Here is a 26102-nt window from a genome sequence, read left to right as displayed (position 1 = left end):
AAGACACTGGTCTGTAGTCCAGCACTTTTGGATATCACAGTCCTGATCTTGCCCCCTGCATTGGGAAACAAGCTATGAAGTGAAGAAAACCAGGTCTGTTCCCAGAAACTGTGTGCTGATTGCACAATCCCGGTGATGAACATAGTCTGTTGGTTGCCTGGACTGAGCCGAGGACACAACACTTTTTGTTCTCTTCTAGCTCATAAGCATTTAAAAACCTCTGGAGTTCCTGAGTCTCAAACCCATTCCTCTTCCACAATGCTGTTGAGGCACCCTGAGTAGCTTCCTTCTTGGCAGGAAGAACAGATTCCAAGATCTGGGAGGAGGGTGGAGGGAGTGGTAGTGGGCTGCAGAAAAACTTCATTGCTGACAACTGCTTTTCATTTTAGGGCAGTTTCCTAGCAGCTTTGTGGAGCCTGTGGATATTCCCCCTATGAAGCAGGGAGAAAAATTGTTTGTTTGTACCAGTGACTTCATATCTCAAGAGCCAGGGAGCTTGTCATTGCAGAGAGGTAATCTCTTTTCCCCTTCTGTTGCTTTGCATCCTCTAATCCCCACTTGTTCTTCCAGAAGCATATGGTGGACCTAGTCACAGCACCTTCCCTAGCATGGAAGGAGAGAGAAGGGTATTTCCTAGTATTTCATGACATGGGTCATGTCAAATCCACCAGGGACCTCCTGTATGTACGAGGCTGATGATGCTTCATGCCTTACCTCCATTCTATGCTTTCTGTGCAGAGTGCCAGCCTTTATCCACAGCCAAGAAGGATGTGGGGAGGCAGGAAAAAGATGTGAGAAGCAACCATACGGGCAAGTCTTTGACCTGATGTGTCTCATTTCCTGCAGGAGACCTAGTGATCCTGGGAGGCTCCCTGGCCTCCAGCTGGCTCCAGGGCCGCAGCAGCTGGGGTTCTAAGGGCTTTTTCCCCTCATCATGTGTACGGGAGCTGTGCCTTTCAGTTCGGAGCCATCAGCTATCCCAGAGTGCTCTCCTGGAGGTGCCTGCCTACTCACTGGGCCAAGCCCGAGCCCTAATGGACCTCTCTGCCCAGCTGGAAGAGGAACTGGACTTCAGGGAAGGGGATGTGATCAACATTGTTGGCATTCCAGAGCCTGGCTGGTTTGAGGGGGAGCTCAGAGGCCACAGGGGCATTTTTCCAGAGGGCTTTGTGGAGCTGCTTAGTCCTTTGAGAACAGCAGGAACTTCAGATGATCCAGAGACCATGGGACCTTGTGCCACCAATGGGACAGTGGAGATGCCCCCCAAGAAGGAGGAGAGCAGAGAAGATGGGGGGCAGGAGCCAGGGAGCACCTATGGTGTTGCCCTCTATCAGTTCCAAGCCCTGGAGTCCAAGGAACTGGATTTTGATGTGGGTGACAGGATTCGGATCATAGGGATTCTGGAGGATGGATGGCTAGAGGGGGAGGTGAGGGGGAAACGCGGCATCTTTCCGCACAGATTTGTGAGACTGGAAGCCTCTGATCCCTGCAGAGAAAAAGGAGGTGCTGGCGATCCCCAGGGTGGAGGCAGCTGTGGAGTAACCATCCAACAAAACCCAGAAAGCGTCTGCTCGAAAGCTGATCTTTTGCCAGGGAAAAATGGCAGGGAAAAGGAGGATGGATCAGTTTTGCACGCAGAGCCTGACACTGTTTTGTCTCAGATAGTGGAGAGGACAGAGGGTCCTCTAGAAAATGATCTGGGAAAGAGTCAGGCCTTTCCTGACACAGGACTCCAAGGGCCACATCCCAAAGACACAGCAGCCTCCCTCCCCTTTGACTGCACAAACACAATCAATGGCCTTCTCCCCTCTGCTCAGCTACCTCCCCAGCAGAGCAGCACGTCTAACCAAGCATATGTTTTGGAGCCTGGGGGAACCGTATCAGCCTCCCCAGGAAATGCAGGAACTCTTGCCCTGCTTGAACATGATGGAGACAGTCCCACAGTGCCCTCACAATCTCCCTGTTCACCTCCAGACAGCAACAGGAGCAAGGTGATTTCTTCTACCAGCTGGGCAGCATCAGAGGCCAAGGAGAGCCAGAGTAGTGCCCAGGACCTTGACAGTTGGGTGGACAGTCAACAGGAGAAGTCCAAATCGGGTTCCTCCAGCTTGGGCAGTGCCCATGTGGGCCTAGATACATGGCCTGGGAGCTGGGGGGAATGCTCCCTGCCTGCAGTGCAGGGAGATGGCTGCACAGACCTCGACTCCAAACTGACAGAGCAGCTGGCACAGTTTGAGAAGAGTCTGTCAAGTACTGGTGCCGAGCAGGACAAGGTCTCCCGCCACTTCTCTATCTTGGACTACAGCTCTGAGAAGGACATTGTTCGTGGGTCTCCTGAGTCTGCCCCTCACTGCAGGCAGCCAGAGAAAAGGAAGGTGCTGAGGCCACCCCCTCCTCGGCCCAGCACCCTTGCGACAGCCCCTGGGCACTTGCCAGGTAGCCAGGTTCCCAAAGGCAGGTCTCTGTCGTTCTCAGTGAAGCCCTCTCGGCCTGCACCACGGCCTCCATCAAGCAGTCAGAGAAGGAACATGGCCCCTCCACAGCTTCAGCCCAGCAGCCAGGAGCAGCATGTGGAGGAAGGCCGTGAGGATGCACCTTGGGCAGAGTCAGCTTCCTCACGCTCCATTCTGCTGATGAGGATTGGAGAGGTAGAGCGAGACCTGGAGGCCTATGGCAAGACTCAAGCTCAGCTGAGCTTGATGCTAGAGGAGCAGCAAGATGAGCTGGTGAGAGCAGAGACCCTGGAAAACCTTGATTTCTGTGACTCCAACATTGAGAGCCTCAGTGCGGAGCTCCAGGAGCTGAGAGGTGAGTCTACAGCAGCCTGGGATTGGGGTGTGTTAGGTGGACAACTGACCCCTACCATGTACAGCCACAACTGGAGACAGTCCTTTCTTTTGTACTTTGAGTCTCGTTTTCTATTGTTTTTGTAAGCATTGTTGCAATACAAGTCTTCGTGGTTTTGCCTCTTCATGGTTTTGTACAGCATCATTCTCTGGGCGTCCCTCAGCCCAGGTTTCCCCCACTCCCTCTTTTCATTCCATCTTTCCAGTCTCATCTTCCAGCCCTGCTGTACATCTGGAGCCCTCATCTGTTTTGTTCACAGTGTTTTGTCTATCGCAAGCAATAGTAGCAGAACGGCTGTGTTTTAACCTTCCTGCTCATCCCCTCTTAGCTATAGGGAAATGAGTGGTGGCTTCAGAGTGGCCAGGCTTGTGGTCTCTTCTGCAGTAAAAATCTTAGTTAACTGATGACTGTGGAGTGACAGCTCCCAGCCTGGGAGGGTGGTAAGTTTGCTGGTGATTCCTGCTCCAGGGATGATATGGAGCTTTTGGGACTTGCCAGTCAAATCAGAGGGTATGTGTAGAAGGGCATTGAACCAGGCCTGGCAGTGGGACAGGTTAGTAGGTAAAAAGTAAAAAATGTCCCTGGTCGCTTTCCATTCTTTGGAATCCAGAATTTCAGCTGCTGTTGGAAAAATGACTGTGCTGCCTGTAACAGCAATAAAGGCCTTTAAATTGCAACATGTCTGTAGCTGAAGCTGTGACATTAGTTCATGCAACCCAGAAGAATTATTCAGGGAGAAGAGATTTGCTTTGTTTATATCAACACATATGGGCTCAGAAACCCGAAGTTGTGATATAAAGATCGGTGCTATTAATTATTTTATAGCTGATAATACAGGAGGCAAAGTGGAAACATGGGACCACATAAGTCTCCCACAATCCCTTCCCCAGCTTCTCCAAGGAGCTCTTACAGTGAGATTCTGTCAGCAAAGCCCATGATATGCAGGAAATGTGGGCCCTGCACGCAGGAGGTGGAGTGAAATGTCAACTCCTGACTTGAGATTACTCACTCTGACTTCATTGCCTCCATCCTCCCACTACTTAAACAGGACTGTATAGCCCAGGCACTTTGCTACAGGATTTAGATTTGTCTGATGCAGAGCACATGGGAATGAATGATGATATCAGTGCACTAGGGAAACAGGGTAACAAACAGCCTCCCCATCAGTGAGAGAGATGCTTAGAAGATGTGAGGCTAGAGGAAATAACTTGAATTAGGAAGAAGAAAATCTAGACTGGATCAAGGAAAATTTTCCAAAGGGATAGGATGGCTCTTGCAACATCTGCCATTGTCCCACTGCATTCTGACAGAGGACAGATCCTGCTGAACCTGTGCCCTGTCGGTCACAGAAACTGGCAGTTTTATTCAGGAACTAATGCACTGTCCTGAGATATCCTACCTGTCTTGTTATCCCCTTGGTAGTCCTAAGGGTTTTTTCATCACTTCAGGGGACCTGAGGATTTAGAAGTAGCCTACCTGGTGTTATGACAAATATCTGTCCTACCCAAGTTCTGTCCTGCCAGGAGAATCGCAGAACAAAGTCCCATTGGGTCTGGGAGTGACGGACCCGTTCTACAAAAATCCAAATGTGGCTGTAGGAGATGTCTCAGACTTGCTAGCCCAGTTTTATTGCAGTGAGCGAGATCACTAATGCAGTGTTGCATTGGCTCAGCTGGAGATGTATTACTGCATCATGTCTAAGGAACCCAGCAGCAGATGTGACCCTCTGCCTTGACACAGTCAGTGGGACATGGAGGCATATTGGAAGGAAAAAAAGCTTTTACGAAGATTTGTTCAGCAGCCAAAGTAGGACTGGAGAAGTCCTGGGGGAGCCCAGCTCTTCTGCATGCCCTTTGGGGAGCTAAAGGACAAGCAAAAAGGTGCACATTCATCGCTGTATATGTGTAAAATCCGTGGGTTGCTTCTTTGACCTGTCTTGCTCACTCATTTTGAGTTTAGCTGATCACCAGACTAGGGCAGGAATTGTTCCTTGCCCTCCTGTGGTTGGAGTGACAGGGTCCATTGGCTTTATTCTTGTCTTCTACCAGCTGGGAGTGTAGGTTGTGCGTACCTGACAAATGTTGCAGGAACCTAAGACATGGATGGTATCTGTGGACTCTCCTGCTTTCTCTCTGGGGCACATTGAGGTCATCTCTTGGTTTCTCACTAGAGCACCTGAGTCTGTCATGGAAAACTGATTATGATTAGAGGAGTTTCTGGAGTGCGTGTTTCTAAAGCCTTGTGGTAACTTTTATTACGTGATTGCACATGACTGTGGGTGACTAGGCTCAGTAACCCAGGTAGTCCCATCAAGTGCATTCCTGTCAGCAGATGCCTCAGTCGTTCACCCTGGAGCAGGGAAGGGGGCAACTCTCATGCCATTGGCACCGCTTGGTGACACTTTGCCATGCAGAGAGAGTACATTACGGCTGTGCCCCAGTAACATTAGCTGCCCAAAGACCTTGCCTTCTCCAGCAAGATGTGGAGAAGACCCCAAACTGTGACAGACTGATGAGTTCAATCTTCATGCTCACTGCTGCCACCAGCAGCAGACATGTGAAGGCGGGAGAAGCTGTTCTGGTATCCAGTATCTGGTCTGTGGCTTCCCTGGTTTCAAGTGCCTCTTTCCTTTCCCTGGGGTTGTTGGTCTTGGGGCACGGCCTCCTCATGCTCCAGTGCGCTCCTTTTCCCCGCCTTTGAGCAGCAAAGCTGCGGAGAGGCTGTGTGGCAAAGCCGCGGAGCCGGTTTGGGCAGTGAAAGCCTGCCCGGCCCACAGCCTCCCTCCCCAGAACTGGTTACTGATTACTTTGGGCAGCAGGTGGAGGAGGCTGAGGCTCACCGCAACTGGGCACGCGCATTGTACCCTCGCTCCCCGCTTTCAGGAAGTGGTGCCTGCGTTTCCCTCGGGACAAGCGCTGGTGCAAAGGGGAGAAGTGGTGTCAGGCTGTGCTGGGACTTTGTGACCAGGTACAAAGGGGGTCCGCGCCTTCACTGCACCCTGGAAGGACTATGTGCACTTATCCAAGGGTGAAATATGGAGCAGAAGATCCAAGGCAGGAGCCGCGACTGCTCAACTGGGAATATGAGGACTGTTGTGCTGTGAGGAGAGGAGATGTTGGTGGGGTGAACACGCTGCACAGCAAAATTCGCAGGAATGATTTATCTAGAGCCGAGAGGCAGCACATAGACTGCAGAAGAGTGGACAGAGACTTGGTTAGTGACAGGAGAGGGGAGAGCAACTCTGTGGACCGATGGAGCATGGATGGAGGCAAGGAGGGTTTCTGGAAGGGAGGTATCCAGTACATGAATTGCAGGAGAACAGAAGGTGCTTGGGAGGGCGGAAGCCAGGATACAGAGGGTGGAAATTGTGGGGTGTATGAGAGGGAAGGTAGTCAATATAGGGACTGCAGTTCTGGGTTAGAGGGGTGGTACGGAGAGGACAGAGTGTCTGGAGAGTACAGGGAGGGAGGAAGGTGGCGTAGAGAGGACGTGAACCCTAGGAAGTATAGGGAAGGGGGAAGGCGATACAGAGAAGATGGAGGCCCCAGGACATACAGGGAGGGGAGAAGGCCATATAGTGAGGACAGAGATCCTAGGGACTATAGCGAGGACAAAAGACAGTACAAGGAGGAGGAAAGGCGATATAGGGAGGAGAGAGGCTCTTGGGAGTACAGGAAGGGGGGAAGGCAGTATAGAGAGGATGGAGTCGATGGAGAACATAGGGAGGGGGGAAGGTGGAATAGAGAGGAGGAAGGCCCTGGGGCACACAGGGAGGGCAGAAGGTGTTATATAGATGTCAGGGATGTGGACCAAGACTTTGGGCCACACAGGCAGCTCAAGAGCCATGTCATGGACCGCAGCAATCTGGCTGCAAGTTGTGAAGCTCCTGCATTTGCAGTCTGGTCCTCAGGAGATGATAGTGTGAGCCCAGAGTCAGACGTCTGTTACACAGAGTTGGAGACGCGGGATGTGGCATGTGATGGCCGAGGGGAGCTGGAAGGAGCAGCCCCAGGGCAGGCAGCGCAGACCCGTGGAGCAGAGCGCACAAGGGTCCGCACGGGCCGTCCTGACTGGAGCCAGGTGTGGGAGCAGGAGGCAGCGGAGGCAGGCGGCGGGGGCTCCTTGCTGCAACGAAACAGCTTCTACAGGCGGACGGCTCCCAGCGCCCTGAGGCACTCAGAGTTTGTTCGCACCAGGAAACAGAAACAAGGTATGCAGAGAAATGCTTGGGAGTTGCCGGCGATGTGGTCTTAGGCATTTCTTCACCCTGCTCTAGCAGGGGGCCCAGGGTCTGGCCGTCTTGCTCAGGCGGGCAGCTGACACAGCAGAGCTCACAAGAAACCGTGGGGCTTATTGAAGTGAGCATCATGGTAGTTACCTCTCCGTACAGTTACCTAACTGCTCTGCAAGGCTCCTTGCCCCTGTTTCGCAGAGGTCCGGATGGGAGGGACGCACTGAGGGGCACCGTCCCCAGGCTCGCTGCTGTCCTTTGCTTGCTAGTCCTACTGTGCCCCAAGCACCTCCAAGGTGTTTTCCTTACCAAAACCTGTGGCCCTGTTTTGTCTGCCATCTCAGGACCCAGAGGAGGTTCATATGGAGTATCTGGCTTGCCCGTTTTGCTTTTATAACCTGTTGTAAATGAATGCTGAGTTGCATCTGTCAACTGTGTATAGGAACCATTTCCCTTACTGTTACCATACAACCTGCCAGAGGTGGGCGAGTACAGCAGCTGTTTAAAAGCAGCATGAAGCAGGAAACTGGGCAGGTTGCTGTAGCGCTTGGAAGTGTTGGAGAGCCAGTACTGTTTTGTGTAATTGCACAAGGCCAGGACATCAGGGCTGGCATTGTGGTACCCACACAGAGACTATCGCAAATGGGAATGGTATCTCTTGCATCACCTGTCTCCTCAATACTGTGGCGATCTTTGTGGTCTGAATTGCCCTTGCTATAGTAGCTGCAAACTCTGTATTCTGGATCCCTGAGCCTTTCCTAGGTCCCCAATCCCATCCTGGGGCTGGAGAGAGGTCAAACTGGAGGATTCGCACTGTCTTAGCATGGGCAGAGTTGTCTTGTTAATTCCTTGGCTGTGATGGAGTTGGTTGCAATAACTTAGTGAGATTTTGCTCGTGGCTGCAAGAATATTGGTAGGAGTTGAGGAAAAGGCAGAAAGGTGGCTAGGGCTCAGGAAGAAGGAGTAGAGGATCTGTTCTGGGTGAACTAACCTCACTGTTGGACAGGTCCGCGTGCCTGAGAAGCTGTTTGCTGTTGTGCCCTTTCTTCCAGTGTCAGTGTCATGCACCTGCATGCAAACTCTTGAGAAGGAGGTGAAACACAGAGAGAAACAGCAGTGAAGCACAGCAGCAGGGCTGGAGGCTGTGGCTGCCTGTCATCTTCTACAGTGTAAAGTCTGTTCTCTGGAGGTATTTGATCAAGCAGGCTCTACTGGCTGCATTTCTATGCACTCAGGCTGCCCTGGTAGGGTAGGACTTTGCTCCACTGTGTCTCCAGGGCAGGGGAAGGGAGAAGGTTTGCTGTGCCAGGATGATTAAAGGGCAGCAGCAAAGCTAGGAGGAGCTAGGAGCAGAGCGAGGAGAGAAGCAACCCACAAGGCCTCCAGAGACTCGAAACAGGGCAGAGACTGGTTCAGCTTGGGGCTGTGGGAACTGCATTTGGAGAAATTATGCAAAGGGCTCCATGCCGAGCCCGGGGAAACCGAACGCCCACCTCCGCTATTGCTCCAGCTGCCTGCAGCTTGCCTGAAAAAGTGCTGACCTGTCCAGCTTTTGCAAGAGAAGGGAGGACAGACTGTGGTGCAGGGCGAGTGCCCTTAGTGCTGAGCGGGACGCTGGGCTTGCTGATGGTTGCGGTGGGGGCAGCGAGGCGCTTGACTTTTCCCTGCTGCGGCAGGCTCAGAGCTGCAGTGCGGCTGCACGAGGTGCCAAGACAGGGGCACGCATGGTGAGAGCAGTGGCCACCAGCTGGAAGGGAGACCTCGAATCAGGGCTCGTAGCCAGCAGGAAGGGGTGGCGGGAGAGGCTCTAGGCAGGCATAGTTTGTATCACTATCTGTGTCCTGTTTCTGGATGTGATTCCCTGTTATGTTCCTGCTTCTCCTGCCCTGCCAAAGCGCAGTGCTGCGGTAGGAGCACCCTGCTTCTGCAAATGTAGCTTTGCTTCTGTCTGCCCTAATGTAAGACCCACAAACACCTGGGAGCCTTCCCAGAAGTCTCCCACAGCCCTTGGCAGCAGGCACTCTTCTGTCCAGCTGGTAGGAAAAAGTCTTTTCAGTTTTTTCCTCCATGTGCTGGAGGCTGCTTCTGTAATTCTGGCTGCTCCTCTCCCAGGTTCCTCCTCCTTTCCATGGGCTAAGATAATTTAAGGCTTGAAAGCCCAATTAGAGATGATGTAAGCAAGATAAGCAGATATTCAGTCTAACACATCAACATAAGGAGAAGTCACCTGTCATAGTTCTGCTGTTTAATCACCAGCACCCTTAAAAGTTTTGTATGCTAATATGTTGCAGTTCAGCTTTGAACTCCAGCCTTTCTCTGCCAAATTTTTTAGTTCACAGTACTTTTTTCCCAGACCAGAACTGGTAATCAGATAATTTTTCCATCTTCAGTTCTTCGTAATGATTAAAGTGTTAAGGTGCTCATGGCAGAGACTCACAGCAAGACCTTCAAATGTTTATTTTTCCTGATCCTCACCCATTTTTCAGTTCTTGTTCTTTTAAAAGAGCAGACTTTAGAGCTGCATGAGGCATTCTGGCCCTGGTTTCAGCATTTGATTGTATAGCACCTTGCTACATTCCCATTCCCCGTTCAAGGACCACGTTTTTACCTTCTCTCCCCCCCCCCCCCAAAAAAAAAAAAAAAAAAAAAGGCACTTTTTGCCATAGCAATGCCTGGGCACTCAGGCTGAGTTTTGGCCAACCTGAGGAGAATCATTATTGTCCAGAATACAGTCCTGGGAGTCCTGGGTATGGCTGCATTTCTTGTTACCAATATTACATTAATGTGTTCATCTACATTAAACCTGTTTTGTTTGAATAACTCCATCTTATTCAGAATGTCTTGGATCAGTTAGTGACTAATATGCCCCATCCTTATTTGCAATTCTATTCAGCTGATACTCAGTTCTCTGCATAACAGCAGTGATTTTGCATTTACTTTTAAAGTGTTATGTAGGATCAGCTTTAAGTACAGTCCCTAGTGAATCTGCTTAGAAATGCTCTCTTTAGATTCTAGATACTCTCCACTGACCGTGGTTTTTGAGGTGCAAGTTAGCAAGGTCTTATTTCTGCTCTTTAGACAGAGAGAAACAGAGTATTTATTGTACACTTTTGCCTTTTTGCCAAACTTATTAGAATTTTACTACTTCTGCTTACTCACGGGATTCCGTTGCTGAAAGGTTTTTCTATTGTTCTGGGTGGAAATAAAATTGTATTATAAAGTAGCATTTTACTTCCTCATTTAAAAAACAAAAACTGAATTCTTAGTTCTGCCATCCATGTTTTTTTCTTGTTTTCTTTCTTCTCATCTTATTTTTATGTACTTTGTAGTTCCTAGTGTCTGTTATCTGTTTTTCTGCATTCACTTATTTATGTATTTCCTTATTCTTGTCTTTCCTGATTGCATAATCATGTTTTCTGGATTATCTATTTAAAACATCCTTCTAAAGAACTCCCAGTTTTCATTGCAATTTTCTATTAATATTTTTACTAACAATCTTTTTTTTTCTTAACACTTTTCTTCAACTTTGGAAAATGAGCTCTGTGTAGTCCATCACATTACTTTCTTCTGTATTGCTGGTTGGGACTGTCCTCTGTTCATACTGATTGTAGTAGAAGCATACTGGTCCCAACTACCTTTATGGTGAGGACAGGCAGGTACCTGATAGAGACAAAAGGTGGAGAGATCTCCCAGAAATACTCTGGATACTGCTATCTATCTCAGAACTTTTCACCTTTGTTCACGGGTGAGTGTCTGGTGATGGTCCCTGCTTTTTTCCAAGGTTGTATGTTTGGTTTGCTGCAGTGGGGAGCCCAGCTCTGCCAAAAGGGAGCCTGGCAGAGCAGCTAAGCTTTGCAGTGTGGTCAAATCCACATACATGCTCCAGTGAGACCTTAAAGGTTACAGTGGGGAGCCAGCAGACTCTGACAGAAACGTCTTGGAGATCTTTTCAGGCAGTTGTACCATTCCAGTGACCCTGGAGAAGGACCCCATTCTGTTCCTGTTCAACATCTCCTTGTGTTGCAGTATCTGTATTCTTGAATGCGTCCTTCTCCATGAGTTGCATGTTCTTGTGACCATGCTGCTACTGAATTTCCCATCTGTCTCAAGGACTGACTTCTAGATTTAGATGATCTATGGTGGCTGTTCTGTTTGCACACTCGCTCCTCCTCTGGGCTGTAGCCATCACCTCTTCTTCAGTAGGCAACTCCTTGAGCAAATGTTGCCTTCTCCCTGCTTTATATTTCCTAAGCAGACATGAGTGCTGAGCTCACTTTTATGGTTTATCTGGATTTATCTTCACAGGACTTGGTCACAGGACTCTACCAAGGCCTGTGGCTGCATTCACTTCCTTGGACCAAAGTCCTCTTTTACTATGGCACTTCTCTGCTGCACCTCCTATTTCCACTTCAGCAACTATGAGCCACTGAGTATATTCAGCTTGTTGCTTTTGGAGCAAGATAGTATGTCCTGTTATGGACTGATTTTCATCCAGTGTCTTTTTCCTAGCAGTGATATTATTTATGCCCAAAGCAAGAGTTTTTGCTCCAGCAGTTCTTTCTCTTGGCAGGGATTTTAGCCTTTCACTCAGTTTAATTATTCCCTGCCCTAGTTTCATCCCCTCTTCTCTCTTGGTAAGAAATAACTCCTCCCTCCTGGCATTCACATTCTTCAAATATTTGCAGCTGGTTTGTTTTGTCCGGAGTCATTGCTTGACTGTGCTGAGCTGTGAGCCCGAGGCTGGGCTCTTCCTGCTAGTGGGTGCAGCTCCTGTTGAAGACTTGCGTGTGCCAAGCCTACAAGCCTATGTAAGAGGTTATCCTCAGTGCTGAAGCTTTTTGGACACAACCTGGGAGCTGGTCCCTTTGCTGCTGCTCCGCTTGGAGATGTTTTCTGTGACTCATCTTCCTTCTAAAGGAGTTACAGACATGGAGCTGTAGGGGACCATCCAGTTGCGGCTGTGGTGTGGGGTGACCAGCCTCACCCATAGCTACTGATGGAGAGCAGTCCCCTCTTCCAATGATGTTAGCTGTCCTCCTGCCAGTCACCCTGTGAGGGCTGCACTGTGTCACTGCGGGAGCCCAGCAGTGATGGGGGATGCTGGCAGGTGAGCCATGATGATCAGAGCTGGGGAGGTGATGCAGCCCTTCTGGAGGGAGCTACCAGGCCTGGGCATAATGGACATGAATCCTTTTGTTTCTGGTCTTCATGGGTTAACACAGGTTCTTCTTAGATCGTTCCAGAATGGGACAGGAAAAAAACCTCTGATTGTATGTGTGCTTATGCTAGGAAATCAGGTAATAAAAGTGAGAAATTTTCATTGATTGGAAGAGAATTGATGAAAGTAGTATTTTTGAGATGAGCCGTGGGATTGCAAAGTTAAAATCACAGCTGCCATAGGAAGAGCAGAGGTGGGGAACGTGCTCCACGTTGACACCTTGCTCCCTGTTTCAAGGGGGTGATTACCAGTCACTGCTACACCGCCCATGCATCAGTGTGCAAACTAGCAAAGCTCAAAAGCAAGTACTACTGGGAAGCTGTCTCAGGCTATCAGACCAAACCAGCAAACTAAGGACTTGTCATAAAACTAAAGGAGATGATAGAGAAAAAAGCATTGTTAGAAATTTTAATTTAGCAATACAGATTGCAGAGCTCATACAATCTCATGCAAGGAGAACAAAATCTGAGTATCTAAATACTGTGATACAGAATATTTTTGTAAAAGTACTTGTGAATGCATTTTTGACATCTATGTCTCAGGTAAACAAGAATTTGTCACTGGATTGGAATTTAGTGGCTTCTTTAGAAATACCAGTTACATTCCTTTAGACTAATGGAGACAGTTCCAGCCAGTAATGTATGTATTTAGTGCCTCCAGAGTTGATGGGCATGATGACTCAGACTGAAAGGAAACATTTAAATAGAAAGTATGTGGATTAGAATGGGGATCTGTTTAGAAAGCATTTATTAGATGACTGAAAAACCACAGCTGTGAAAGAGGGTGATTTTAGTTAAATGCTCAATAATCCTACATTCAATGAGACATACAGGAATATATAACAAACAGGAAAAAAGAAATTGACAGAAATTCAACAAAGATGGAATATAGGAATATTTCCAAAGATGGAAATAGGAAAAAGGAGAGTTTTAATATACATTAGAAACAAATTCTAAATACTAAATGTATCTATCAAATAGAAATGCCAAGTATTAAAAACATATTCTGTATATGATTTTTTTGAATTCTAAGCATGTGGAAAGAAACAGGATGACTTCATTAATTCTTCATTAATGAAGAAGGATGAGAGACTAGTGATAAATAGCAAGAGTCATAAAACAGTTGGCCACAGCTTACTCTCTTGTTGAATTAATCTTGCAATATTCAGAAAGAACAAGAAGGCTGGAGGAGAATTAACTTGTGTGAGTAGCCAGAAATCACAGGCCAAATAATGGAAGCATGGATAGAGCGTAAGTAAGTAAAACTGGTGGGGAGCATTGTGTCAGGTCAGACAGGCTGATCTGATGAGCCCTGCGGGCTTCAGATTTGTGCGGGGAAGGTTTATGCTTTCCCTTCCACAGAGAGGGATTTGAGACTTAGAGCAAAGGCATAGTGGAGCTGGAAGTTCGATCTCACAAGTGTCGCTCCGAGCCTTGCCACAAGATGTTCTCTGTATGGGTCTGACCTCAATTTTCGTGCGTGAGATTTGCTCAGTGGCACATGGGGCCATCTTTGGCTTCATTTAAGGGGGCTGCGGGAGTGGATGATGTGTCCCCACTGGTCGCATGGAGATCCCAAGTCGGGGCTCCCAGCTGGCCCAGGGGACAGGGCACGCTCTGCACCAGGCCCCCATGGAGCACGCTGTTTCTAAAAGGCTCAGGGTTACCCTCCGGCTCAGAGGGGTTGGAAGTACCTGGAGCAAGGACCCAAGGGCCTGGGTAGCCTGAACAAGAGCTTCCTTGCAGTTAGACTTATTCCTGCAACCACTGGATAGACAGCTAGAGATAAATCTGGGAGCATGGTAGGATCGTGTGGCAACGTAGGAAACCTCTGAGATATCCTGTACAGATGTCCTGTGCAAACTGTCCTCTGAGTGGTTGTCATGATGCGATGTCACTAATGCTGCTGCTCAGTTCATTTCTGGCTGTTTTCAAGATTCTTCATGAACTACTCCATTTTCTTCTTGATCTCATTCAGTACAGCTGTATCAGCTCACTCACCCACCCTTGCATGGTTTTCACTCGTTTACATTTCAATTTAACACTTCTGTGCTTCTTTTATGTTGCTGTCCCTCTTGAGTTTGTTTTCCTGCAAAAAAGTCATTCCTTAAAAAAAAGTCCTTCTTTAAAATAATTCTTGTTTGTTATTTATGTCTCTTAACTTTTTATAAGCTACCTGCTGCAGAGACCTGCTGACCATATTAGCTTGGCTTGTCTTTGTCCCCACTGTGCACCTGGATCTGTCTTGCCACCTCTCCAGATTTCAAGCACGATGCCTCCAGCAGGATCTCCTTGTTGTGTGTTTGCAGAGGACCTTGCAGTGTCGGGCCTGGTCTGTGACCGAGGCCTTGCAGACACTATGGAAATGCACATGGTAAATATTAAACCCGGCATCTGCTTCCAGGCCCTCCTCACAGAATCTCACTGCATTTACACTGATAAAATTCATGATGTGGAGACTTACCTGGTGGGAAGCCAAGGCAACAATTGAGTAAGTTAGTTGAAAATAGGAGCCCTTATTTCAGATGGCCCTGATGGTGGTGTTTTTTGAGGACACTTGCCACTAGGAATTAGTGAAGTTTGTTCTTCCCAACATGCTGTAATTGCTCGCTAAATTAGTTGTGCCGCTAAATCCTGCTCCACTGAGCTGGCCCTTTTGCCTCTGCCCAGGCCCAATTTCAAGGCAGAGCAGTGGAGACTCCTGGTCAGAAACAGGAGTCTGGTTTCTGGTTTCTTCAGCTGGGTGCTGGGTTTCAGCTGGGTTTCCTGTTTGCTGCTATTGGCGGTGTGTGACTGATTTTGAAATTAGTCTTCCTGCGAGAGAGACTGCTTTTTCCTCGGCCCCAGCAGATCTAACTAGTCACTGTCTGATGCTGATGCTTTTCGTTTGTTGCTGTTGCTGCGCAACAGGAAGGGCTAGAAGCAACGGCCCAACTTCAGTGGGAGTTCTGGGCCGGGTTGCTCTCTTGTCGTGGTGGAATTTCTTCCCTTTTCTGGGGATTGTTTCGGTGTGAAGACCCAGCCTGGCAGAGCAGCAGGCGGGACATTTCGGCTGAAGCAGCAAATACCTTTCCCACGTTTCACACTGGGTGGTTACGTGTGTGTCCCTGTTCTGTGTGCTTCTTGCAAGGTTTGCACCCGATGCCTGGGGTCTCTGCTCAGTGCCCTGGCAGGGGACCTTGGGGGGGGACGGGGGGGAAGAGGAGGGGTTCGTCAGAGGCCCCAGAGATGCGAAGCGATTGCAGCAGTTTCCTTTTGGTTTGCGGAGAGCCTGGCCGTAGTGGCTCCACATGCGCTGGCAGCCCTCCCGCCTAGCAGGCGCAGTCCTGGCTGGAGTTGGCATCTCTTTGTGCGCCCGGAGCGTGGAGGCCTGAGGCAGGAGCTCGTGTTGCCTTCGACACCTGCCCAGGTCAGGCTGACCTCCTGGCCCTGCCGCGCGTCCCGCGGGCCCGGCTGTGCTCCCGCTGGCTCCCCGAGCCAGCCCGTACTGCTGGAGCTGGAGGCAAGACCGGCCCCCGTGACGGTGAGCGAGCCGCCGTTGCCTGGGGCTGGCGCTGGAGCCGTCAGGGAGGTGGTGAGCAGGAAGCACCTGTCCTGCAGAAATATTTTTACAAATATCTGAGCTGGCGTATGTCCACAACTGCCAGTGAAATCTCCCTGAAACAGAGCAGCTGGAGGTCTGCGGGAGACAGCTGGAGTTGATGAGCATTGGTCAAATCAGCTGCTTGCGTTAAATCAGGTAACTGAGGCAGGATGCAGAGGCAGTGAGCGTGTTGCAAAGGGCTCCAGCAGCACCAGTGCTGCAGAGCAGCAATAAAATGCAGGAGACTGAGTGTTTGCATGGCAGACCCTGCCTCTGAGCAGCCCTGGGAGGGGGCCAAGGAGATGGGGCTGGGGAGGGAGAGGGGCTCGCTCTTGCTCGCTCGCTCTCTCTCTCTCTCTCTCTCTCTCTCTCTCTGGCTCAGTTTGGGGGTGGGCCGTTTCTGTGGTTTTGGCCAGAGGGCACATGCCACTCCTTTTAAAAGCAGGCAGGTGGGGTAGGAAGTTGCTGAGGCCCAGGAATCTGCAAGGGTAAAATGTCTCAGAACCTGAATGAAAATCGGAGGGGGCTGGGCTGGCCTGGGAGCTGTAGGTGGGACAGAAAACCAGGAGGAAAATCAGCTGCCTGGGCCTGGGATAGGGAAGAGGCAGCTGGCGAGCTGTCCGCGCGCCCTGAGGCCATACGAATGGGGCGGCATCACGCCCCGTGTCGCGCTGCCCTTGTCGCACCCCAGCAGTTTGGCAGGCGTAGCGCAGGGAGGCTGCTGCCGGCGTGGGGGGACGGTCACCCAGGCGCGGTGCATGCCGTGCTTGGAGCGCGGGGCTCTTCGCGCCCCGGGGCCGATGCCGTGGCAGCGTGTCCGTCCGCGTGGGGTGCGTCCGGCCAGCCCTGAGCCTCTGCCTTACTCCGCCTCTGCCTGCACGCGTCCGTGCACCCCGCGTGTGCGGTTTGTGCTCGTGCCTGTATCTCTTGGTCCCCTCGTGTGCTTTCTCCGCTGCCAGGGACTTTACGGTGGACTCAGCCCTGGTGACAAGGCGGGGGCACTGGCCCCTCGCTGCCGGCGTGGGCCGAGGCTGCTCCAGCCTTCCCGACGGCGCAGGGGGGCTGAGCTGGCCTCTGCGACCACCGAGCTTCTGACCGGCGCTCCAGCTCCAGGCTTTGCATCCGCCAGCCCCATTGTGGGTGCCGGAGGCCTCTAGCTATTCAGATGGAAATGCCCTGGAGCTGGAGACTGGAGACCCTGTCCCCAGCCTGAGGGGAGGGGAGGGGAGGGGAGGACGGCCCCAGCTCCGCCATAGCCAGCGCAGGTAGGTAGCTCTGGGCCCTCCGGGAGGAGGGGAGCAGGGCCCTTCTCCATGGGGCTGAGCACAGGAGGAGGTTTTCTGGGGCAGCAGAGTTTGGGGTGCAGGGCAGGAGAGGGGTGTGCTTCCCCATGGCTTGGATGTGAGGGCCTAGCTGGCCTCAGGGGGGGGGGACAGGCTGAACCTGCTCCCTCCTCAGTGCTGCCAGCAGTGTGTCTAAGCTCCCTGGCCCTGCCGCTGCCCTGCCAGGGCCTGGGATGGCCTCCAGCCAGCCAGGGACCTGCACGAACTGCAGGCCTGGAGTGGGTTTCTGCAGCTTGATATTTGCAGCCTCTAATTCCAACAGCTGCAGAGAAGTGGTTAATGTCTGACAAAATACTTGTATTGCCACAGCTACTCCCTACCCCTTTCCCAAGGGTGCTGGAGGTGCTCCCGGCAGCCGGTGCTCTGAGGGCAGGAGGCACAGCCCCTGCAAGCTGTGGGGCCCCACTGCAACAGTAGTACTGCAAGCGCTGAAGGCTGAGGGAAGCGTGTTGGAGCAGAGTGGAGACCTGCCACCCTGGAGCTTGCAGGAGCGCAGCAGGGAGAGGGAGAGCCAAGCGTGGCCTCTCCAGAAAGGTCCTTGGAAAGGACAGTCCTGCTGGCCTTGCTTGCTAGCCATTGTGTCTGACAGTCCCATGGGTTGAGAACAGCACAGTACCAGCGCTGTGTGTCTCCTCTCCTTGTCATGCAAGGATCAGGCCAGGTGTCACTGGAGGATGCTGATCTTGCCTGTCTGTCTTGCAGAGATGACCCTCCTTTCATCTCAGACACCATCCCTAGAGACTTCCTCAGCTGCCACTGAGAGCCCAGAGCAAAGGATGCTGGAGAAGAGATCCAAGGTTATTGAGGAACTGCTCCAGACAGAGCGGGACTATGTCCGAGATCTGGAGATGTGTGTGGAGAGGATCATGGTGCCTCTGCAGCAAGCACAGGTAGGAGCCTGGGAGCAGGCTACAGTGTAGCATTGGCAGGGTGGGGTGAGGATACTGAGTCCACTTTGTTGTTGAAGGTGGCTAAAAATGGCATGGAAACCCACACAGGAAATTCAGCTACATCCAAAGGAGCAGGATGGCTTCTTGTACCCAGGAGAATTTCTCATCTCTTTTGGGAACCTGCTGAGCTCTCACTGTTGCTGATACCTGGCAGCAAGTGTAGCAGATTGATTTTCTAGGGTGGGAAGTATTGTTCCTCTTCATTTGTTTGAGGTTAAGAAGCTCATTGTCAGGAGAAAAAAAATATGAAGTCTTGGCATGCAGACAGCTGGTGGGAGGAGAGGGAGAATGTCAGGTCATCAGAGGCAGGGATGAAATAGCTGAGGATAGGGGAGACACATCAGTGACATTGATGGGACACATAAGGAGCAAGAGTTACAGTGCACAAGGGAACAAGGAAGTGAGTACAAAGCCACTGTGGTGGAAGGAGGTCACAGTGGGCAGCTGCTGGGGAGCAGAGGGCTGATGGGTTGCAGAAAGAAAAGGGGAGGGCTGTTGGAGCTGGCAGGGCATGTTCTCCTATCCAAGATCTCTCTCCCCCTGTTTGCCAGATGACGAATATAGACTTTGATGGTCTTTTTGGAAACATCCAGGTGGTAATTACCTTCTCCAAAGAGCTGCTGACCGCCTTGGAGGCTTCAGATGCCATTGGTATGCATTCTGCTGTTATTTCTTCTCAGCAGGCTGTGAAGGGTTTTGCAAGTGGGCTAGAGAGGAGCAGAGTGGTTTAAATGGTGGGAAAAGGTCACTGGGGTTGAGCCTGGGATGGTGTTTCCTCTCTGTTGATTGGTGTAAGAGCTCATTGGTCCAGCAACAAAGCCGGCAAGATCTCTATTGCCCCATGAGTCTCTGCTGAGAAACTTGGTGTCTGTGGTCCTCCCTGGTCCTTGCTCCAGGCGGACACTCCTTCTGTCACACTTGGGCTGCCAGCTTTCACCATTCAGGCCATGGGCAGCCTGTCACTTTGCTTTCTGAATGGCTCCCTGCCCACACTGCCAATAACCAGTTTCCCTGCTCCTCATCCCTTGGAGAGCAGGATTAATTGAGGTCACTGTGCTAGTGGCTCTTAGGGGTCCTTGTGGGGCTCCTTGACTAGGTAAACAGTCCCCTCAAAGCATGAGTCAGCATGTCCTAGTGAGTTAACATGATGTGTCCTTATTTCAGCCCACAGGATCTCCTTGCTTTGGCAGACCTTCGATGCACAGCTTCCAGTTTTTTGTCCTGCCCGCAGCGCCCAGCTTGCGGCTACAGGAAAGCGGAAAGGACTTGTGTGTGTGTTGAGGGAGATTAAGAGGAGTCCTGGGACTCTAACAACACTATTCTCTTGAGCTGTGTGGGAGGGACACTGGACATCTCGCTGTGGGATGCACCAGAGTAATTGACAGCAGTCAGGGGGCCAGGAGATGCTGAAATCTCTCTTTGATGCTCTGTGCAGGGCCAGTATTCCTGACACGGCGTGCAGAGCTGGAGGCCGTCTACAGGGTGTATTGTCAGAACCACAACGAGGCCATCACACTTTTGGAAACTTATGAGAAGGATGAGAAGATTCAGAAATTACTCTTGGACCTACTGGATAGCCTCAGGTTGGAGACTCTGGCTGTAGTGGCTACCAGGCTGAAGTAGGGGGCGGGGTTCAGTCTCCAGCCTCCCTGCCTGCAGTACTCAGACAGTTCAGGTGGTGGCAGAAGAGGCTGTGTTCTCTATGTAGCATTGCATAGGTGACCAGGCTCTGGATTCAACTAGAAGGGGCCTTGCTTGAGTGATGCCCCAGTGCCTAGGTGCTGAGACAGCTGTAGCCACCCTTAAATGCTGGACAGAAACTACCAAGGTATGGAAAAGGCAGTGTATCCTGGGTCAAGGGTCATACTCCCCAGGCCCTGCAGCACCGTGATGGGTGAAGAAAAGGGCCACTTTGCCTGGCTCAGTGAACACCAGGGCTGCAGCTTGTGGAACGTAGTGTCCTGGGAGCTGGCAGCACCAGCTGCTGCTCTGGGACAGTGCTGCCTGCTGCATTGGCACTGTTGCTACAGGATGGGGTGAAGGCACTGGCTGCGGGATTGCACGCCTGTCACCCTGTTAACCAGTTGCTTTTCTTTGCTTTTTGGCACTCTGTGGGCCGGCAGGAGCCTGTACAGTGAGTGGTAAGTGTCTCATTCCTGTTGGTCCCAGCTTGCCTGTCTGTCTTGGCCTGGCTGCCCCTTTATAACTAACCTTCTTTCACCACCAGCTGTGTGCATGTCTGGGGGGCCTAACAGTACCTTGTGGAGCCAAGGAGCAGCATGGCATCCGTGGATGGGATTGCGACAGGGAATAGATGGGCTACATAGACAGAGGGTACTGGCAGATGATGAGGCAAGATGGGGGGGTCTTGGTCAGAATAAAGGTTTTGGAGGCCATCAGCCCCTAGGAGAACAATATGCAGGCTGGAGTCCTGAGCTCAGTCATGCTGTTCTGCACTGTGAGTCAGATCAGGGTTGTGAACATACAACCAGGGTGGTGGGACGGAGGCTGAGGTAAGTGGAGCTCTGGTAAGTTTGAGGCTGTGGCCTTGTGGGACTTAGTGGTAGGACCAGTGGCTGCCTGGTTAGGTAGGGTCGCTTAGTATGTCAGAGGTCTGGAAAGCCTGGGGCTGGCTTGAGATCTTGGTGGGCTCAGAAGTGCCACAGGTTTGGAGATGAGGGTGCAGTGCTTTAGGAAGTTAGAGGTGTTGATGCTCTGGGTCTGGTTGTGGTTAGTTTAAAGTGGCAGGAAATGTTTTGCAGAGCTGGACTGAAATCTGGTGCATCTCCTTTGTCTTAACTTACCAGGGGCTGCACGAACTACATTAACCTGGGCTCATTCCTCATCAAGCCAGTGCAAAGGGTGATGCGGTACCCGCTGCTGCTGATGGAACTGCTGAGCGCCACCCCTGAGTCTCACCCTGACAAGGCGCCGCTCACGGCTGCTGTCCTCGCGGTCAAAGAAATCAATGTCAATATCAACGAATACAAGCGCCGGAAAGACCTGGGTGAGTAGTTGGATGCAGCTGAGGAGCGAGGGACAGGAATGGATGTATTGAAATTGGAGTCTGTCATCTCCAGAGCATTAGCTGGCAACCACAACAGTATAGAGAGTATGCCCTCAATAGACTGTACCTTCACAGCAGTATATTAAAAGAAGTGCATTTAAAAAATCTTAAGCATGAGATACAGTACACAAAGAACAATGCAGAATGGATATCACATGGTTTTCTTGTAATACAGTGATACGAAATGTAGGCAATTGCTGATCATGTGCCTACCAAATGAAAACAAGTATAGTTAAAACAAAATAATAGGTATTTGCAGTTTAAAAATCCTATTTTGAAGAACATGAATAGGGAATTAATATTTTAGGACAGTCTCTGTCTTGTGGAGATTTAGAGTGTAAGCTTGAAGGAGCATCTGTAGACAGGACTGAATCAGACATGCTGGCTGGAAGGGCCCCCTGGGGTCCCCAGTCCGACCTCCTGCTCGTAGCAGCATTATCTCCAGCACTTGATCTGATCAGCCACTGATCTCTCCAGATGAGTATCACTGACCTCTGAGGATGGAGATTTCACAGTCTATCAAGTTTGGAGGCAGATTTAGCTTAGCTGGTTAGAATGCGGTGCTGTTAATGCCAAGGTCGCAGGTTCAATCCCCGTACGGGCTATGCTGAGGGTTGGACTAGGTGATCTTCAGAGGTGCCTTCCAACCTTACCATTCTATGATTCTATGACGTGTCCTGGGGCTGTGCCACCCTGCCAGTGAAGAGGTGCTCTCTGTGCACACACTCGGCCTCCCAAGCTGCCCTCTGCAGCCACTGCCCCATGTATTGCCTGGCCCTGCTGAGTTTGGCTGCATCATCTTTGTAGCTGCCCTTCCAAAGTAGCCATGGGCTTTAAGCAGATCCCTCCTTTACCTCCTCTCAGTCAGATTGAGCCATCCCAGCTCCCTGCAGCTCATTACAGGGCATGAGCTCTACTTGTTGCTCTGGTTCTTCCACATCCCTCTTGACTTGGAGAGTCAAAGACAAACGATCCAGGTGTAGCCTTCCTATGACTGAATGGAGGGAAAGAATGGTTTCCCTTGACCTGCTGGCCACCATCCTCTCTTCTGCCTGGAAGAAGGGAAGAAGAGTCAGTTTCCCTGACTGTCTCATGTGTCAGTCTTTTCACATAGCCCCACAAAATGACATAGGTTTTCTGTAATAGTTACTCATATTTGCTAATATATATATATATATATATATATATATATATATAAAAATACCTTGTATATGCCTAATGGTTATTGTGTGCCACCTCCTATGTTATCTTATGCTAATGCTATACTTATTCCTGCTGAAAGACTTTGAGTGGTGAGTCTGCAAACTGCAGGGCAGATCCAGAGTCAAGCAGGGCATTACCAGTGGCAAGCACAGTGCTGGATTGCAGAGATGATATGAAGCATGGGGCACTTGGAACTACAGAGTCTTAGGAAGGATGGGAAGGAGAGATCCAGCTAGGCAAGCATTGTTGAAGCACCATAAGACACAGGCATTGGACTGGTGAAGTGTCTGATTTCTACATCAATCTCTTCAGTGCTAAAGTACCGGAAAGGGGATGAGGATAGCCTCATGGAGAAGATCTCCAAGCTCAACTTCCATTCTATCATCAAGAAATCCAACCGTGTGAGCAGCCATCTCAAGCATCTCACAGGCTTTGCCCCTCAGGTAACATGCATCAAAAGTGCCAGGGGCACTTACTTACACTCTGTGGTGCTTGAGGAGATAGCAATACCCACTGCCCCTTTCCACCCCTTCCCAGACAAGCATTTCAAATCCAGGGCAGGACAGAGTGAGCCTGGGGTCTGAGCCACATGACTCTGCTCCCTGGCTTTTGGGCAGGAGGCCACACACCTTGTACTCTAGAAGGCGCCAACTTTCTGCATTGCCTCCCTTGAGCTATTTTGTTTCACAGTTGAAGGATGAGGCCTTTGAGGAGACAGAGAAAAATTTCCGGATGCAGGAGCGGCTGATCAAGTCCTTCATCCGAGACCTTTCCCTCTACCTGCAGCACGTCCGGGTGAGTCTGTCTGGGTGTGATACCCATGGGGCTCGCTGTGCACTGTAACTCCAGCCTGCATAGTGTGCACCTGCCAGTGCTCCTGCCCACAGCCCTGCTTGGGGATGTTCTCTGCTCTGGGCTGCCCTGGGAAGGTCCTCAGGCTGCCCCTGGGGGTGTGGGCCTGTGCCAGGAGGCCCATTCTCCTGGGCAGCAACCGTGGCTGTGCTGACTGTGTGTCCCTGGTACAGGAGTCAGCCTGCATGAAGGCGCTAGCAGCGGTGAGCATGTGGGACCTGTGCACAGAGAAGGGCGGTGGGGACTTGGACCAGTTCCAGAAAGTGAATCGGCTCATCAGTGACCAGCTCTTCTCCAACTTTGTGAGTGAACCTGTACCCTTGCGCACTGGAGGCTCCTCTTGAGGGCCATCAATGCAGGCCTAGGTGTGGACAGGCGGAAGAGCCCTTCTGACCATGGGATGTTGCAGAGAGGGCAGCACAGTTTGGGAGAGGTGTGAGCACCTCCATTTGACTCTTCTCCTCCTGAGAGCTTTGATGCCTTTAAGCTTGTGCAGTGCATTGAGCATGCCTGTTAGGTACACGTTTTTTCAGCCCTACTCAAAGAGGCACAGCCCCCTGTGCGAGTGGTTTACATCCCTCCCAGAGGGTTGCGCATGCTAGCATATTTACATGGGATTATGGAGCGGTAGATGTGGGAAGGGACCTCTGGAGTTCTGTTGGGTGGTATCTGAACGAAGGAACCTGTGCTGTCCTGGGAGTCTTGTATGCCAGAGCATGAGCTGTGGGTGTTTGTGGCAGAGCAGGGGAGAGATGAGGTCTAGAGCAGCTCATTTCACCTGCTTCTTGCATCTCTGTCCACCAGAAAGAACGGACAGAGCGGCTGGTGAGCTTGCCCCTGAACCAGCTGCTGAGCATGTTCGCAGGGCCACACAAGCTTGTGCAGAAGCGTTTCGACAAGCTACTTGACTTCCACAACTGCACTGAGCGAGCAGAGAAGCTGAAGGACAAACGAACACTGGAGGAACTGCAGTCGGCCCGCAACAACTACGAGGCCTTGAATGCCCAGCTGCTGGACGAGCTGCCCAAATTCCAGCGCTTTGCCAAGGAGCTGTTTGCCAGCTGCGTGCGGGGCTATGCCAAGGCTCACTGTGACTTTGTGCGCTTGGCCCTGGAGGAATTGAGACCCCTGTTGTCGGTGGGTTCTCGGAGCACAATTAGCGTGTGGTGCTCACTGTGGTACTGCTCTCCATGCGTGGCTTTTTCCTGAGCCTCTCTGGGATCTATCTCATTGCAGGAGAAGCTGCTGTTACTGCAATTTCAGGCTCTGAATGCCTCAGGGAGGGCTCTTGTGGGCTTCTTGCAGGCAGGGATTGCCTGGTCCAGATGCAGTTGTGCTTAGAGATGTTGGAGATGAGACTCAGGCTCTGGCTGCTCGTGGAGCAGTGGTGGGTGGCATTTGCCTTGGAGAATCTCAGGGCATGAGTTAGGGGATCACTCAGAGCGAAGTCCTGACAGTGCTGCAAATCTAGCCCTGATGCAAGTCACAGGCAGAGCTAAGAGCACTGCTTGGCCTGGGAGCTGGCGTGGTCTCTGCCATAGCTCTCAGCTACTTTTGCCAGTTGCTGTCATCTAACTGTGAACCCAACCCTGCTCTGGTTGCAGTTGCTGAAGGTGGCCGGCAGGGAGGGGAACCTCATTGCCATCTTCCAGGAAGAGCATGGTCGAGTCCTCCAGCAGCTCCAGGCCTTCACCTTCTTCCCAGAATCACAGGCAGCTCCCAAGAGGCCCTTTGAGAGGAAGAGCATGGAGCGTCAGTCTGCTCGGCGGCAGCCGCTCGTTGGCTTGGTGAGTCCCCTCTGCCCCATATCAGGGCTTGCTGGGGAGCTGGGACGACAACTCATGTGTGCCTCGTTCCTTTCCAGCCCAGCTATCTCCTGCAGTCAGATGACGTCCGAGCTGCCCTCCTGGCCCGGTATCCCCCAGACAGTCTCTTCCAGGCAGATCGCAATTTCAATGCTGCTCAAGACCTGGATGTCTCACTGCTGGAGGGAGACATTGTGGGTGTCATCAAGAAGAAAGACCCTATGGGCAGCCAGAATCGGTGGCTCATAGACAACGGGGGTAGGTGGCCCTGGCCTGCCAGCCCCCAGGGCAGAACCCTCACTGCCCTTGGCCAGGGGTTGGAAACTCTAGCCCTGCTGCACCTCCCCTCCTGTGGTCTCTGCTGCTCCCTGTTCTGAGCTCCCTTCTCCCTCTCCACAGTGACCAAAGGCTTTGTGTACAGCTCCTTTCTGAAGCCCTACAACCCGCGCCGCAGCCACTCAGATGTCTCGGTGGGCAGCCACTCTTCCAATGAGTCTGAGCACAGCAGCTCTTCTCCCCACAGCAACACCGTGCTGACCTTCAGCCCCAGTGGGGCAGCTGTGACCTTCACTCAGAAATCCCTACAGGACTCCGGCTCCCCAGGAGACCTGTACCAGTCCCCGCAGCCCCGCTCAGAGATGGACTCCCCCTGTCAACCCCAGCTTGGCTGCAGGGACAGGACGGCTCCCGTGGAGGCCAGTATGGTGTCATCTCAGCGCCGCCACAGCCACCTTGAGGCAGGCTGCAACACCAGCCCTCGCAATGGACACTTCTCCAAAGCACATCTCAGGCCTGTGCTCTCAGTGGAGGACAGAGACTCTGGGCTGGAGAGCAGTGAGTCAGAGGGCAACCAGGTGAGCCTCAGGTGAAAGGGGAGCTGTGGAGTGGCTAAGGGCTGAACCTCACACTTTACTGGGGGGGAGGGAACCATCCTCCTCTCTGAGAGCCTTCAGTGAGAGGTGTCCCAAGGGGCTGAGGCATTGCCTCCTAGGGATGGATGTGCA

At 51.5% G+C, this 26102-nt stretch overlaps 1 protein-coding gene across 3 annotated transcripts in view; it reads left to right on the top strand.

The window, feature by feature from the left end:
• DNMBP (dynamin binding protein) overlaps positions 1–26102 on the top strand; it is a 39922-nt gene that overhangs the window by 11269 nt on the left and 2551 nt on the right. The window contains exons 3-16 of one of the 3 annotated variants that reach the window (XM_062580552.1): positions 390–512; positions 847–2808; positions 17924–18111; positions 18765–18822; positions 19607–19754; positions 20295–20312; positions 20979–21178; positions 22754–22884; positions 23132–23236; positions 23467–23595; positions 24098–24430; positions 24898–25080; positions 25158–25356; positions 25498–25952. In XM_062580552.1, coding sequence (XP_062436536.1) covers positions 390–512; positions 847–2808; positions 17924–18111; positions 18765–18822; positions 19607–19754; positions 20295–20312; positions 20979–21178; positions 22754–22884; positions 23132–23236; positions 23467–23595; positions 24098–24430; positions 24898–25080; positions 25158–25356; positions 25498–25952 — 4232 coding nt within the window. Of the gene's footprint in view, positions 1–389; positions 513–846; positions 2809–17923; positions 18112–18722; positions 18823–19606; positions 19755–20294; positions 20313–20978; positions 21179–22753; positions 22885–23131; positions 23237–23466; positions 23596–24097; positions 24431–24897; positions 25081–25157; positions 25357–25497; positions 25953–26102 lie in introns of all 3 variants that reach the window. The other 2 variants (XM_062580550.1, XM_062580551.1) reach the window with 2 other exon arrangements.

This window comes from Rhea pennata, chromosome 7, assembly GCF_028389875.1.
Source record: "Rhea pennata isolate bPtePen1 chromosome 7, bPtePen1.pri, whole genome shotgun sequence".
Classification (NCBI taxonomy): Eukaryota; Metazoa; Chordata; class Aves; order Rheiformes; family Rheidae; genus Rhea; species Rhea pennata.
This window is presented reverse-complemented; position numbering and strand designations above follow the sequence as displayed.